General features: G+C 54.9%; 1 protein-coding gene across 1 annotated transcript in view; it reads right to left on the reverse strand.

Annotated features, from left to right (window-relative positions):
• Nucleotides 1-15959, reverse strand: part of MEGF9 (multiple EGF like domains 9) — a 42098-nt gene that overhangs the window by 7640 nt on the left and 18499 nt on the right. Inside the window, exons 2-5 of the mRNA XM_082775517.1 lie at nucleotides 14994-15195; nucleotides 5080-5219; nucleotides 1474-1608; nucleotides 292-564 (exon numbers count right to left, since the gene is read on the reverse strand). Coding sequence (XP_082631643.1) covers nucleotides 292-564; nucleotides 1474-1608; nucleotides 5080-5219; nucleotides 14994-15195 — 750 coding nt within the window. The remainder of the gene's footprint in view (nucleotides 1-291; nucleotides 565-1473; nucleotides 1609-5079; nucleotides 5220-14993; nucleotides 15196-15959) is intronic.

Consider the following 15959-nt stretch of genomic DNA (forward strand, 5'->3'; position numbering starts at 1 on the left):
GCAGGAGCATCGCTGCTGCTCGTTTCAATGTAGGCCATGCCCAGCTCCTGGTAACGGAGGATGGAGCTTCGGAGGCGCAGGAAACTGCCTAGGGGAAGTCTTCCCTGAGCACCATCTTGAGCCAGCCCTTTCGGAGGCGCAGGGTTCTCTGTTTACCTTGGAAGACCTTAAAGCCGCTTCCTCCTCAGCTCCAAAAACACTGCAGGAATAATTAGCAGCCTGCCCTCCCCAGCCTTCAGCCATCTGAGGCGCACGGCAAGCCTCGGCCGCGCTTTGAGGAGCGCCCGTTACCTTTCCTGGTGCAGTTGGTGCCCTCGGGGTCTCGCACGTAGCCGTCCTCGCACTCCTGGCAGTGGAAGCCAGCGGTGTGGTACAGGCAGCCGATGCACTCCCCGCTCTCCGGCTTGCAGATGCTGGGGGACAGCGCCGGGTCCACGTTGCCGTTGCACTGACACGTGACGCAGATGCTGTCCGAGTTGTAGTAGCCGCTGTCGCACTGGTTGCAGTTGGGGCCGGTGTAGCCAGCTTTGCACTTGTCGCACGTTGGGGCAGCTTCACCAGGCCCTAAGGAGGAGAGCAAACAAAAGAGGGATGTGCCACAGCCCCTCGCGGAGAAACACCCGCCGGGGGATTTGTTCTGTGGGGCCCGACCGTAAACCACTTCAACAAAAATCAGCAGCCACCGAGTGTTAATCTCTAAGAAGTGTATTTTTGGCTTAAAATTTAACTGCTACATCCTCTGTGTCTAGGGGGAAAAAAAAAAAGCTTTGTGGGTTTCTGACGCCTGGTACCAGCCTCACAGAGCATGCTCAGCACGTTGCTAAGCAAACGGGTGATTGCTCCTGAATGCTTCCATCTCCAGCAGCCAATTTCAGGAAGCAGCTGGAACTGTATTGGGGATGTCAGCAATCTGCAGGAACTTTGGGGCCTATATGAAGCCAGAGGAGGCTTGATTGCAAAACTGATTAAGGAAATATCAAAAAAAAAGTCTTAGATATGTTCATTACTGCTATGACTTTTCTCGGTTTTATCAAAATAGAGCGGGAAGACGGGGAAATCAGGTTTGAGTCCCACTCAGATGTCCAAAAGCAGGCTCATGGAGGCACGGATGGCTGCACGGTGCTGCTGGGCACCTCCTGCACATCTCCCTGCTGCCATAAGCATGGTGGTTTCTCTCTGCAAAACTCTGCAGGCTCTTCAGAGGAAGCTGTGCAGTGACTGATCTGCCTCTGCCACAGCTGCAGCCAGCAGCAAAGGGCTCCCGACAGCTCTGCTGCACGCCCGCTCTCACAAGGGCAAGGCAAGCACCAGCAAAATGCCTCAAGCCTCACCGGGCTCCTCGGGCTGCTCAAGCAGGACGCCCCGATCCCATCCTCACGGACTATAACCCACACCCTAGGCTGATGCAATGGAGCACCTTGAGAAGAGCTGTGCTCCTTGCCAGAGGAATGAGACCCAACCCCAAAGCCTTACGTATTCGGCAGGTGCCGGTCGATGCCACGGTGGAGCACGGGCAGCGGTGGCAGGCGCGGGCACCTCGGTAGAAGCCGTCCTTGCAGAGCTCGCAGTGCTTCCCCTCCGTGTTGCCCTGGCAGTGCAGGCAGGTGCCTGGGGAGAGAAGCACAAGCAGCCGGTCAGTGGCAGGAATTGGAGCAGAACATTTGGAGCAAGGATAAGCCTGGAGCGCCGGCAATTATCCGAGTTCACAGGTGGTTTGGGATGCCCTCCGGCCAAAACACAACCGTGGGACCAGTCCTGGCCTCTTCTGACCTTCTGAGGGTCATCCCCTGCTCCCCACACACACATAGCATGAAAAAGTAGGCAGCCCCAGCAGAGATGTTTGCATTGCATCGCTGTTAAAGGTCAGTGCAGGTAAATAATGCTATCAATATTAAATGTTCCTCAACACAAAGGGTTTGGGTTGGTATCTGTGACAGCAAGCCAGGATCCTGATGCTTAAATTCCCCTAGGCTCAGTAAGGGTCCCTCCAGCTCTTTGCCCTCTTTTTGTGATCCTACACCAAAAATCTGGTGGCCAGGGGCAAATAAAAGCCACCGTCCTGCTCAGGGGGCTGATGGCTCCATCCCAACAGCGTGGCCGCAGCTCCCCCATCCCCATCACAGGACCATTTGCTACAGGCACCAGCCCGCAGCAGCGCTGACCTTCCTGCAGAAACAGAGGAGACCCGGGGGCACCCGTGAGCCCCCGCCCCTACCCGGGGAAGCCCCTGAATCATAAAACTGACAGGCTGTGTCTTAGAAGAGGCTGTGTCCTAATGGCCCTCTAAATTGCATTTCGACATTACCCTGAGCAGAGCAAGAAAAATCTCCCTAGTTATAAAAAGGCAGCCGCAACCAGAAGCCCATCCATCACCAGGAACATCCTGTAATTCAGCAGGCTGCTCGTCGAGGTGGCAGTGACCTGAGGGATGCTTTTTTGATTGAATTCCCTGTACAAGGCTCTAAAAGGGCAACAGCCACCTTACAACAAACCAAGGGGGGCACAGCGTGGTTTATTCCTTGCATATCTGAGCACCGACAGGAGGTTTGCTGAGCTGCAGCGCTGCGGGGGTATGGAAAAGTCTCCCACCCACACGACCCACGTCTAAAATTCTGAATTGGGCTACCATCAACTGTTAAAAACCCCACAGCAGATTTCCTCATTAATTTCGGAGCAGTTTGGCTCCCCTACAAGCCCAACACGCCGCACGCCCTCTCCTCTTCTCCCTACACGGGGAAGGCTCCACAGCCGAGCGTCCCCAGCGCATCCTCGCAGCCCAGCCTCGTGCCGAGGCCGGGAAGCAAACCCTGCAAACCCTGCAAACCCCGGCGGCTGCCGATTTGGGGAGGAGGCTGATTCACCACGACGGAGCCGGCAGCACCCCGGTGGTGACTCAGGACGCCCGCACGGCGTCAGCTCCCCCGCAGTGTTTGCTCTGCGCCCGGCCGCCCGTCAGACACGTGCCGGTGGGTTTTGTGGGAGAGGCGTCGGGGTTGGAAGGGAAATCATCTTCTGCTCTCTGCTTCTGCAGCTGCAGCCCCGCTTCGGCTGCCTCGTGAAAGTCACCGGGCCCGAGCAGCACCAGGGTGCCTCGAGCCGTGCTCGGCAGGCGGCCGTGGTGGCGTAAATCCGGGACCACCTCCGCGTTTGCTGTACGGCCGCCGTCGGTGCAGGACCATCTCTCCTGTCGGGGGAAATTACCCGCGTTTATCTACAGCAGCCCCGCAAAATGGCTGTTTCCAGTGAGTCAGCAGCTCGCTCAGCCATGCAAAGCAATCGGGTGTCAATGTGGAAAGCCTTAATAATTAATAGCACTTCCCACCCCGATAAGGCCCCGGGGAAGGATCAGAGCCGGCCGTACCCCAGCTGGGCGGATGTGACCCCACTCGCTGCACAGCCCCGACTCCAGGCACGAGGGTTGTGCTGAAGGAAGCGCCTGGGGAGCTCTGGCTGCCCAATTTCCAGCCCAATAATTTTAAGTATTCCTCCTGGGCACAGCTACACTGAGCGAGGCTGTGCAGGGACGGCTGCTGAGCCGCCAGAGGGAGCCCAAAGTATGGCATTAATGCAGGGAAAAAAAAAAAAAAAAAACTTGAAAATTTGACAAAGACTGCACAGAGTTGATGTAAAGCTGGGAGGTCACACAAAGTGCAGGCTCTAGAGCAGGCTGAGCGCACTGGGTTCCTTGCAAGGCGTCGGATCGCATTTTTATGGCCTGTTCAGTTCTGGTTTTGTTGGGCTCCCCCATCCCCAGCAGCAAATAAAGCAGATGGAGGAAAAGGGGAAAAAAATAAGGTCATTGAGCTAAATGAGGGCTTTTCTCTGCCGTGCAGCAGTCGGGGCTGGAGCACCCCAGTCACAGGGCAGCCGGAGCAGCCCCAGCCCCGAGGCCACAGCTGCAGTGAGGCTTTGAATCAAGAGAGGGGGGAACGTCGAGGAAGGAGAAGGAAGAGCAGATTATCTTACTCCTTCACAAAACCCACACGCCCAGCTCCAAATCAGCAACACAGCTGATGTGTACACAGCTTTAGGTCCAACTTGTATCCTGCAGTATGAGCAGGACAGAAGCGTGTACTCAAAATTCAGTAAGGAATGAATGCACCAATTCATCCTCAAGGAGCGCAGCCCCCACGACCACAAAAACATCTCTGCTGAGCAGGACCAGGGCGCTTCCTGGGCACAGCCGGCCCTGTGGCTGCCTGTCCCTGTGCTGCAGACACACAGGCCACAAGGGAACAAACATCGGTGCCAAAATTGCCCAAAATACCATATTTGACGAGCTCTGTCTCTCTGCCAGCTACCAAAAAAAAACCGCTGCAGCATTTCTGAAATGACTGCCCCTTTCTGAGCTCCTGGGTAAATATTACAGAATTGCTTTCCCTCCTGGAAGTTCTGATGAGAATTGGAGTTTTGCAGGGTGAGTTTTGTTGCTAAGCAGGGGCTGTGCAGGCAGTCGCACAGTGCTGCTCCTCTGGGACTTCTCCTTCCACCGGGGATGGGAAAGCAATTTGTTTTTTTTTTCCCTGTCCTCCCGTAAGCTCTTCAAGCACAGGTGCCTCGATATTTGCACTGCAACATCCATTTGAGTGAGAGACAGCCAAAGAAATGATCGTGGAAAATGAACAGGGCAAACCCATAAGAAGTGAGCAATGTTAATTAGGTGCTGCCAGTATTTTCCAGCACTAATTATGTTGTCTGAGGCAATAATAGTCACCTGACGTCACTGGCAGTACAGTATATGTTTCCAGGTAAACAGCAGTTAAACAAAAGCTCCTTAAAAGCCTGTGTTGGGTGTTTGTGTAGGAGAACAATGGAACACTGATTTCCGATAGAGGCTGCAGGAGGAAGGCTCTGCACTGCAGCCTGGAGTAAATACCGTAGCCTTTATGGAGAAGAGGACTCGCTCCAGCCTTGCCCTGCACCTTAATTCCAGGTTTATGGTGAACACCCGGGGCGCCCAAGGCACAAAGACACAGGGTAACAGGGTGGGAGTGCAGGTCTGCTGAATGGAAGTGTGAAAAAACGGAGACAGAGAGGCCCAGCCCTGTGGTGACAGGGGGAAGGCTGCTTGTGTCTTACCTGTTACGCGGTCGCAGGCTGTGGAGTGGTTGTTGCACTGGCAGGGCTCGCAGGTGGTTTCGTTGAGCCTGTAGTAGCCGTCACTGCACCGGTCGCACTTGAGGTCCGTTACGCCAACCTTGCACTGGCATTTCCCATCGCTGCGGAGAGAAACAAGCTGTGAAACGGGGCGTGCTGCGAGGCATCCCGCGTGCAAAGCCACGGCCGGTGTCTGGAACGCTCCTGCAAAACCAGTCGCCCTTACAACGCCTCCAGCAGGGCACTGGGAACCATCAGGCCCTCTGGGAAGCCTCAGACCAAAACCATCCACCAGGAGCTCCGAGAGCCTCCGGTCCCAGCTCCTGCAGACGCTCGGATGCCCCAATGGCCATGAACCCGCACGGTGTCCTCTGGTGTCCCCGCTCGTGTTTCATCCCAGGCAGATGTCACCCACCTACACTCGGGGATCCCATTCACCGCTTCCAGCCAGGCAAACCCCTCTGCTCAGGAGGCCTCTGCCCAGCAGGAGCTAGGGGAGGACCACAAGAGGGGTCCCCCCAAGGCGTCCCCCACAGCTCACCACAACCTGCTTCCTCGGGCACGAGTCCATGCAGAGCACGGCACCATTAAAACCAAGCGCATTAACCTTGGTTGCTGTGATGGAGCACCAGGAGGGTATACAAGGCAAGGGCTACCCTTATTCCCTTGGCTTTCCTTGCCAGTCTCTCCATGTAGAGGCTTCTAACCTATTGCTTTCATAAGGAACTTTACACACCAGCAGCATTTAGGCCTAAATCACTGAGAAATCATATCAGCCCCGTGGCGCAGTGACTGTCAGCTGCAGCCCTTCCCTCCTGCACTCCCAGGAGCTGCAACCACTCGAGCGGGGCACAGAAATCCCTCACCACATCTCCAACAGCCCTGGGGCAAACCCAGCCCTGCGTGCACAGGGAAACCACAATTAAAAAAACCTAAACGCATGCGATTTGGTCCCCTGCAGGAGACGGGGTCATCCATAGCAGCGGCTCAGCGTGGGTACCATCACAGAGCATCCATGGGCACCAGAAGGATGCACCCTCCTGTCCTGTCCTGTCCTGTCCTGTCCTGTCCTCTCAGCCCTCCTCACCCCCTTCTACAACTCCGCATTTCAGGGCTCATCGTGCCTGCGCGTCGATAAGCCATTGTTCTCCCTCGCTCCTCCTGGGGAAGGGCGAGCAACGCACCATTTGCTTCTGAAAGCCCCTGGAAAAAAAAACAACGTGTTGATTAAAACTAATCGAGGCCGAGGCTTTAAAAGGCCTGATGCACTGTGGATGCGGTGCTTTTAATTAAAAGGCAGGAGACTGCGATGTTCGGGGAAGACGCTGCTTCTGTGAGGAATTACCATAATTGAGTATTTCTGCCGCTCGTTTACTTGCCAAAGGAAGAGGAGATGCTCAAAGGCACACCAAAATACCGCAGGCAGCCCAAGAGGCCGCACAATTAAATACTTTCAGAACACGAGATTTCAGGCACATTTAATGGGCCGGTTACAAGAAAAAGAAGCGCGGTGTTTCCTTGCTCTCCAGCCCATTATCTGGGACTGCAGCAGGCAGATGCAGAATTCAAAGGGATGCTGTTGAGCAGCTCGGGCTGCCTGACTTTTAAAAAGCTTTTCACAAGACCCGACATTAATCCGAACGCTGCCGCAGTGTTTAAAACAAGAGCAAACAAAAGGCAGTCTGTTTTTATTTGCTTCTGACCACTACTGGGCAGATATTCCTGTAAGCAGGCAGGGGACGGGCAGAGCCAAGAAGGGAAAAACAACCAATGGGGGATTTCCCCAGGGGGCTGGGTGCCCCGTTTCATTCCCTCCTGTCCCTCCTTCAGGCCTTTATTTCAGTGGCCCTCTCCTGTTCCTCCGGCTGGCAGCCTCCCACGTCATTTTGGAAAGGTTTCCTTCCCCGATGGCTCTGCTGGAGCTCCCTGCAGCATTTTGGGGGCAGCGTCCCTTGGTTTCACTCGTTAGCTTAAAAATAACAGGAAAGAAAGCTATTTAAAAAAAAAAAAAAAAACGGTTTTGGAAAGTTTGGTTTTAATGCCTCTCAAGCAGCCCCTTTCTCAACATGTTACATGTGGCCCAGAGCCAGGTTCTGCATGTGCAAGAATTAAATCACTCAGCAAATATAAAGCTTTGCCTGTGGTCATTGCTCCTATAGAATAAAGCCCGCTTACAACACTCCTTTTCATAGCTCCAGCCCAGTAAAGGCTGTCAGACACTTTTTAAAGCAAAGGTCAATGATATAAATGCATTGCGACCACAAAAAAGTCCTGTTAACAGACCGATTGTGCCCATAAAAAATCCAGAAACTTGAAAGAAAAGAGCCACAGTGTAACACTCGCACAGCGAGAACTGAGCTGGAGTTTGAGCCTAAGCCAGGAATTTCTTTTTTGGGGGAGGTGGGGGGAAGGAGGGGGAAGGGAACGAAACGTTTTGATGCAGCAACATCAATTGCTCAACTCGATTTCAGATGATGATTAACTCCAACAAAGCCAGCCAGGAAGACTGCAAGGCAACACCTCCGAAATCCTGCCTGGCCCCGACGGCGCAGAGCATCACCCAGCTCGCTTCCAGCCAGGACCGACGGCCAGGGATGGACACACGGCCGGGACGGGCTGCGCCTCGAAGCACCGGGCAGCAGGGGAAGCCAGGGCCTTGTAGCAAGAAAGAAAATAAAAGCCTTACAATATCTGCAGCCTGCGACAGATCGCCATGTGCAGCTGTGCACGGCCTTAAGCGAGGGGACAGCGAACGGGGAGACAGGAGCACAGCTTCGGGGCTGGCCGGAGGCACGCTGTGCACAGCTTAATGGTGTAACAGAAACCCTTCGCGAGCTCTAATGGTTTATTTTCTTCTCCTGTTTGTTCTTCCAAGGGTGAGGGAAGGGAGAAATTCACCCTGAATGTTTTCCCAGCTGCCAGCTAAATGTGGATGCCCAGCTGCCATTGAGAGCCCAGGAGCTCCCGGACCAAGCCAAGCTGACTAAAGTGCCCCAGCACTGAGTTTTTGTGCCTTTTTAGTGTTTTTTACTTTAATTTTCAAGACTGGCATGATTTTGGAGCAGATTAAGAGAAGGAGGGAGCTCCCACGGGCCTCAATCGGGACACGCCGTGTGGATGGGCCATGCAAAAACTCCCACGGCTTGGAAGGAAAGCTCTGCCAGAGACATTTCCCATCTTTCTGCTTCACTCTGGAGCACAAGGTACACCCAGCACCATGGCACAGCATCACCCAGCACCACGCTGCTGGTCAGGAGCATCCCCCTGAGCTGGCAAGTCCCAAAACCACAGGGTAGGGCAATGGCATGTCCTCAGCCCCGCGGTGTCCCCAGCTTCACCTGCCTGTCCCCTGCCAGCTGCTGCTGCATCCACGGTGAGTGCAAACCTCCTGTAAGAGGGGCGCATCATTCCTCCCAGCAGGGCCGAGGCATGCCCGTAACGCACACAATTGCAAGCGAAACGTATGAATGAGGAAAAATGCCACGAGCATCTGTACGCCAACCCTCGCGCGAAGGCTTTGTCACACTTTGATGGGACGAGACAAAAGGATGCTGCGAGAGATGAGGATTGAGAAGAGACGTTGCCAAATGCGGCGCGTTCCTCCAGCGAGCGCGGCTCCTTTTGTGCTGGTTCTCCACGGTGCCTGGCAGCACCGGGGCTGAGTCCTCCTGTGTCCTCCTCACCACCTGCAAACGACACGTCCAGGGAAAGCCCAGGCCATTAACACCTTCCCTAAGCAAACTGAGAACCATCCTAATGCAGGTGCTGGTTTTCCTTGCGGCCCATTCATTTGAATATTCACACGTGGGGAAGCGGCGAGCAGGAAAAGCCCTGTAACAGCACACGGTCGGGTTTCTCCTCCCCGCTCCCTCGGCTCCCCATGCCGCTGCTGGAAGCCCAAACGCTTTCGTGGAAGCGTTACCGCAGGCAGCGAGCCCCGCGCCCGGCTCTGAGCCGCCTTTGTGGCGGGCAGAAGAAGCGGGGCTTTATCGCGCCGAACATTGGGCCATTGTGCGCCGCATTCCTCGCTTTGTGCCGGGGGACGGCATCTGTTTATATGGCCGCCCTCGACAGAGCGGGGACCCTTCACAGCTCTGAAAGGCCGCTCTGTAAATGTCAAAGGGACACCTTGTCCAGCCGCCGCCGCCTCCCCCCTCTGCCGGGGACGCCCTGCGTCACGGGAAAGCCGGGCATCTCCTGCCCCAGTGCCCCCGGCACCACCCGCGGGGACCTGGTGGCAATGGGGAGACCGCGATAGCCCCGGAGAGCGAGGTTGGATGGGGTTCCCTATGGAGGAGCAGTGAAAGCCTGGCAAAGTGCAAAATCTCAGCCCCATAGGGTGCAGAGCATCCCCTGAAGATGAGGGCAATACGGCCATGGTGCGGCCAACCTGGCACAGAGGAGGACACACCAGTGGGGAAGGCAGGGAGAAGGGGCTGGTCTCCACTGGGCACACTGGTTTTGCACAGCGAAGCCCCTCCATCCTCTAGACCTCTACTGACACCTCCCTGCATGGGATAGGAAAGGGCATGGGCAACAAGCGTGGCCCGAAATCAGGCTGGGCACCACCTCCCCAAATCCAGAATTCAGCCACCAGAGCTTGTAAAGCCATGCTGGTATTTTGTTTTTGAGGGCAGTCAATGCTGACCAGGGCAGCAAGTCTGCAAGAGGCAAGAGAGGAACGGCGAAGCCTGTTGGAAAATCAGCAAAATACCAGGATTTCCGAGAAGCCCCAATTACTGCAGGGGAGATGATAACAGCCTGCCGCTCACTGCCGCTGTGCCCAATTGCTCATCCATTTCCCTCTCCCGTCTGCAGCCTGATAAAAATGGGTGCAGGTACAATATTTACCTGCCTGGGGGGGAAGAGAGGAGGAGAGCTAAAGCAGACGCAAAGGATACGAGAGTCTGTAATAGAAGAGATATTTAGACAATTAAAGTATGCAGGAAAATATGCTCTGCCCGGGTACTCTGCATTTATGACGTCCACACGTAACAATTTCCGCTACGAAAAAAATCTGTTCTTGGCAGAGGGCTGCTGACGAGGCATTGCTCGGAGATAATGAGCCACCACTTGTGCTCAGGCGATCTATAAAAGAGAGCCCAGTCTTTCTGGAACAGGGGGAAATGTGCTTTTATGGGGATGGTTTTTCAGAAGTCCTTGGGAAGTTGGGGTTCCAGGGCCCGGTCTCTGAAGGGAGCAGTGCCCGGTGTGGTCTATGGGGCAGGTACAGCGGTGTGGAACCACAGCTCCCACCCCCAAGAAAAAAAAAAAAAAAGAGGTATTTCCAAGAGTGTGGCGACACGAATGGCATAAAATGAGAATTTTCTTTATGCAAAATGAAAACTCCACTGCTTTCCCTCAGGTAACCCTGCGTGCCTGCCCCCTTCCTGCCCAGGCTAGGGAAGCTCCACAAAAACCTTGGATTTCGGTGGTTCTGCATTTCAGTCAAACAACCCCCCCAGGTCCCACACCGGGTGGCTTCACGCCGCACGCTGCCCACGCTGGGTCCAGCCCACAACCTTCCCAACGCCAGCAGGACCAGTAACGCTCCCTGTTCCCTTTTCCCCTGTGATTTCTTTGCATCTTCCCACATCCAAACACCTCCGCAAGCCCAGCGAGCCGCTCTCCCTGCCCAGCTCCCCCAGAGCCCCCAGCCCTCATTCAAAGACCCTCACAGAGGGCATTGTGTGGTGCTGCTGACCCTGCTCCCCTCAGCAACGCTCTCACAGATCCGTGTGAGTGAGGGTCAGCAGCCCAGCACAAAGAAGGCACAGAGGGACGGATGCTGCCCCGCCACCGGCGCCCCCCTTGCAGCCTCGCAGCTCCAGGGCACAGCCATGTACAAATGCTCTCGGGGATGCGCCGCTTTAATTCTTTTTAATAGGAACACAAAGCAGCAGATCCCCTCGAGGGGGCAAAACATCTCTGAATTAACGCTTTGGCATTTATATGCATGATCTTTTTTTTTTTTTGGTTTTCTTTTTAGAACGGAAGCGAGCGGCGGCAGCTCCTCAAACACGCCTCACGCCCAGCCTGCGGCACGAAGCGAGGCTGAAGCCGGACCCCACGCTGCAGAGCTGCGAGGAGCGGCTGCTCAGCTGGCAGAGGAGCAGCCTGTTTCAGCTCAGGGCACGAAGCAAAGCTGCTGTCAGCTCCAGGCAGCACGTCGCAGCTTCTGCTTCCCATCACCCGTCTGCTCGTGGGGAAACTGAGGCACGGGCTGATGGAGCGACTTGTTAAATTTGCAAAAGTCTGTTTTGACATACGTCTCTTTTCATTAGGGACAGCAATAGTACATTACACACATATCATTTACAGGTTTTTTTTGTTTTTTTTTTTTTTTAAGGGAAGTGGCAATGCTAGCGCGAGTTGGACAGTTAGCCCACATCAGCCAAACCACCAACAATCCTTCCCCGGCCCACGGCAGCCTCAGCTCCCGGTGCTGAGCAGCACGGGCAGTGCTGCAGCAGAGGATGAGGCGCATCACATCGCCTCCCCTGTGATGGAGAGAAACTAAGTGTAACCACACAAGAACTTCCCAAGACCCCAAAGCCTCACCAAGCGATTTTCTCCCCTCTCGCATCAGCCAGCAACGTCTCTGAACATACACAAGAAGCAGGTTCATAGAAAAGGGAAATAGCAATGGGAAATGGAGCCCTGAGCCCTTCTGCAGGCCAGCACCACCTCACAGCACCTTCTCCGTTATCACATCCCAAAATGCGGGGCACAAGAGCAGCCGCATAGGGATGCTTGCCCACGTGCCCCCAGGAAGAAAAGCCAAGTCCTATGTCCTGTGCTACGAAAGCCTTGAAGAAATGGCTGGTAGGAGGTAAGTGAGGGCAACGCCACTGCTCCTCCCTGCCATGGGGTGCAGGGAGGCACTGGGATGCTTTTGGGGTGGCCCTGCCCTGTCTGCAATCCGGCATGGGGCTGGCTGGTGCTGCTACAGAGGGAGAAAATGCAAAGTCATTTGACATCCTCTTGCAGGCTTGGTGTTACACATAATCCCGCTTCGTTAATTAAGCCAGGCAGAGGACAGGTCTGCACAGGAAAACTATTTCAACACAGACTGAAATAGTTGTGCCCGTGCAGCTCCTCGTGTGCTGTGGGATCGCTGCTTGGTGGCAGGAAGAAACTTCCCACCGAGCCACCACAAGACATCTGATATCACCACCTGCCCCCAGCCAGGGCTTTTGTCCTGATGCTCGGACAACCTCTGGTGCTCAACCTGTGCTCGTCCTCAGATTCTCCTGCTCCAAGGCCCTGAAACTTCAGCTTTTCTTCTCCTTTCCTGCAGGCTCTGAATGCTCCCAGGCCATGGATACCTCCAGCGAGCACCCGCACAGCACCCAGCCCAGTGCAACAGGCTTTGTGCGAGCACGGGAGCGGGGACAGCTCGCTCCTGCTCTGCAGGATGCGTCAGCCCCGCGCGGCACCGGGCCAGGCTCCGTGCCGCAGGGCGAGAGCAGCCACCCAACGCGACTGACTCACCGGCACGGAAAGCCTCCGCCTCCCAGGGGGGACTCCCAGAGAAGCAAATAAAAATTAAAAATAAATCAATTTAAAAAAAAAAAAAAAAAAAGCAACCTTCGATTAGTGGCTCTGGAGCCCATTCACAGAGACAGCGTGTCAGGTCAATGTTCACTCCCAAAGTCAACGATCTGCCTCAGGAAAGGGATTTCTTTTTTATTTATTTTTTTTTATTTGATGGTCTGCATTTGCGGTCTAGTTAATAAACAGTGTATCTGGCTGGCCAGATGGCACAAGGATAGAGCATGCCTGGAAATCATAATAATAACCATCATATGGTGGTGCTTTAAAAGGCGCTTTTGCACAAGCCTGAGCGAGCTGGCTGAGATGTATCGGGCATGTTTTGTGTGCCCCGAGCGCTCAGCCTTCGGGCAGGCTGCCCCTGAAACCAGCCACTGGCAGAGCTGTTCGGAGCCCAGCACGCTGCTGCTGCTTCTCCCCGCAACTCTTGTGAAGAGCAGGCACTTTTTTCTTAAGCCAGCGTGCAGGAATTAACTTGTGCAAGGTAATGTTTGCCTGGCACTTTAAAACATTATAATAACAACAAAAAAAAAGCGAACAGCTGTCAGGATTTTTTTGTTTTTAAATCAACAAAGCAGGAGCTGGCTGCTGGCGCTGCGCCATGCTGGCGTGCCCCATCCCAAGCAGGGGCTGCCCCGTGCGCTCCTCGTGCTGCAGATCACCGCACCCAGTCCCCAGCATCTGCTCTGCCCAGCTCCCAAGCCCCTCTCCTGGATGCCTGTCTCCTTATTTCTTTGATTCTTGATTTTGTTTTATTGTTTTTAACTTGTTTTTTGCTCTGACTGTCACTGGTGCCTACCGCTGTGGGAACAAGAGGGCTGATGACTTAGTGTGGGCACAGCGGGCAGCACCCCAGCCCTGCAGCACAGACAGCTGACCCAGTTCTCCTCTCTTTAAATATCTAGAGGTCATTTCAGCCTGTGGCCAAGCTCACGGAGCACGCAGGAGAAACACAGAGCAATCTATGCCACCATCAGTCCTCCTCTCTCCTCCTGCCCAAGACTTTCTCCCAGTTTTGCCCCATGCTCCCTCTTCTAAACACCTGAGGATCCATCTCCCCACGTTCCTCAAGGCTGCAAAACAATACAGCAAGAATAGGAAGAGCTAGGGACATTCTCTGCCACTTTGAGGCCTTCTCATGTTGGGATGGGGCACGAGGGCTCACCACGTGCACCAGCTCCTTGTCCTTGACACCTCAGAGCAGCCCACGCGCAGCTCCTGGGGCGCTTCCCGCTGGCGTGGGCGGATGGCACCCGCTGACGCAGATCGGGACGGGAACACTCCCTGCCCCTGGGCTCCTGCCTCTCCCAGATGAGATTTCCCCAATCTGCTGTCTTGCCCAATTTGCCTTTCCATCAGGTCCCACCAAGCTCATTTCCTACTCCATGACAAACTCCGATTCCTCCAAGAATATTTCCCTATTGCTAAAAAAACAAGTGGAAAACTCTTTCCACCCCCAAGAGTCCGTTTTTCAGTAAGGTCACTCCAGCCAACAGCAGCACTGCTTTTACGTTCTGACTTTTCACAGCTTGTGCCACCAGAGAAATGCAGCATTGAAAGAAAAAGGAGGGCCATCAACACAGGGCTTGGGTGCTCAGAAAAAAAAAAACAACGCATGAAGTTATTGCAAACTGCATGCCCCTGCAGAACATTGTGGTTCTGACTCAGCACCAGCCTTGGCAGCAACGTGCAGGTGTTGAGCACGCAGGGAGCCCAGACCAAACCCCAGAAGACAACAGGACTGATGCCAGCGCAGCAGAAGCTCACGGCAGAGGAACATGTTCATTACACGACAGCTCAGGAGCATCTGCGGCAGCTTTCTTGACGCAGAGAAGGCGCGGATAAGGCTGGGTTAAACGCCGGGCAGGGCGGGAGCCAACGCTTCTTTCACAACACTCAGCGAAAGCAGATCGCAGCGCCTGCCCCTGCTGCAACTAATCTCCCTTTGGAAAAAAGCTTCCCCAGAGCCTCCCGTGCCAGCCCAGCCTCCGCATCCCTCCGGGCGGCTGCTGTGAAGGCAGCAGGGGCTGTGGGATGCATGAGGCGACAGAGGAGAGGTCCTGCTGATACTCAGGGCCAAATGGTGCCTCGGCTCCTCTGTGGGCTGCCAGGGCTTTTGCCATAGCTACGGATATTTTTATAATCCAGCTCTTGAAAGAGAGGAAGAACACGCTTCATCAATTTTTGTGAAGCTAACTTCCTTCCTGCTTTTTTAAATTTTTTTTATATACTACAACCAGATGACACCATCCATTCTTGCCTGCTCGGCACCCCATATCCTCCCAGAAAAACCACCCCCAGATCCCCACAGCAGCCCGGAGCAGGGATGCTCAGCTACTTACTCATCGCAGCTGGATCCAATGGCACCGGCGGGGCTGCAGCCGCAGGGCAGGCACCGCTGCCGGCTGGGGTCGGGGTGGAAGCCCTGGGCACAGCTCTCGCAGCGCGGCCCCGTGTAGCCCTCCAGGCAGACACAGGGTCCTGGCGTGCCCTGGCAGGAGCCTGCATCGACGCTCCCCACGGCGCTGCAGTTGCATGGCTGTCCTGCAAGAGGGAAAGAGAGGCTGAAGTCAGCGCACTGGGGGCACGCGGGGCTTGGGTTGTACCCAGGGGATGGGTATAGCTGCTTTAATACATGGATATAGACAGAGAAGCATGGAATAACCTGAGTTGGAAGGGACCCACAAGGATCAGAGTCCAGCTCTTCTGGCTCCACACAGAACCACCCCAAAATCAGCCCCTAAATTTGACTGCAGTGTAAAACGCTTCTTGAACTCCAGCATGCTCAGGGCTGTGACCACATCCCTGGGGAGCCTGTCCCAGTGCCCGACCACCTCTGGGTACAGAACCTTTCCCTATCCCCCAGCCTGACCCTCCCCTGTCCCAGCTCCATGCCGTTCCCTCAGGTCCTGTCACTGTCCCCAGAGAGCAGAGCTCAGCGCCTGCCCCTCCGCTCCCCTCGTGAGGGAGCTGCAGGCCGCCATGAGGCCTCCCCTCATGAAGAAGCTGCAGGCCGCCATGAGGCCTCCCCTCAGCCTCCTCTCCTCTGGGCTGAGCAAACCACGTCACCTCAGGCGCTCCTCAGACATCGTGCCTTCCAGTCCCTTCACCACCTTCATGTACATATCGTACACGTTATAATAAATATATATTTATATAATGACAGTCGTTGTTGTCTGGTTACACAGCTCCAGGAGCTGGCCAACGCTTGGTGTTGTAACATGAGGATGAAATAATTGCCCCGATCCTGTGCAACCTGCTCTCTGCGGCCCTGCCTGAGCAGGGCCTGGGCCACAGGACCTCCAGAG

The sequence above is a fragment of the Aythya marila genome (assembly GCF_965140915.1).
Source record: "Aythya marila genome assembly, chromosome: 19".
Taxonomy (NCBI): domain Eukaryota; kingdom Metazoa; phylum Chordata; class Aves; order Anseriformes; family Anatidae; genus Aythya; species Aythya marila.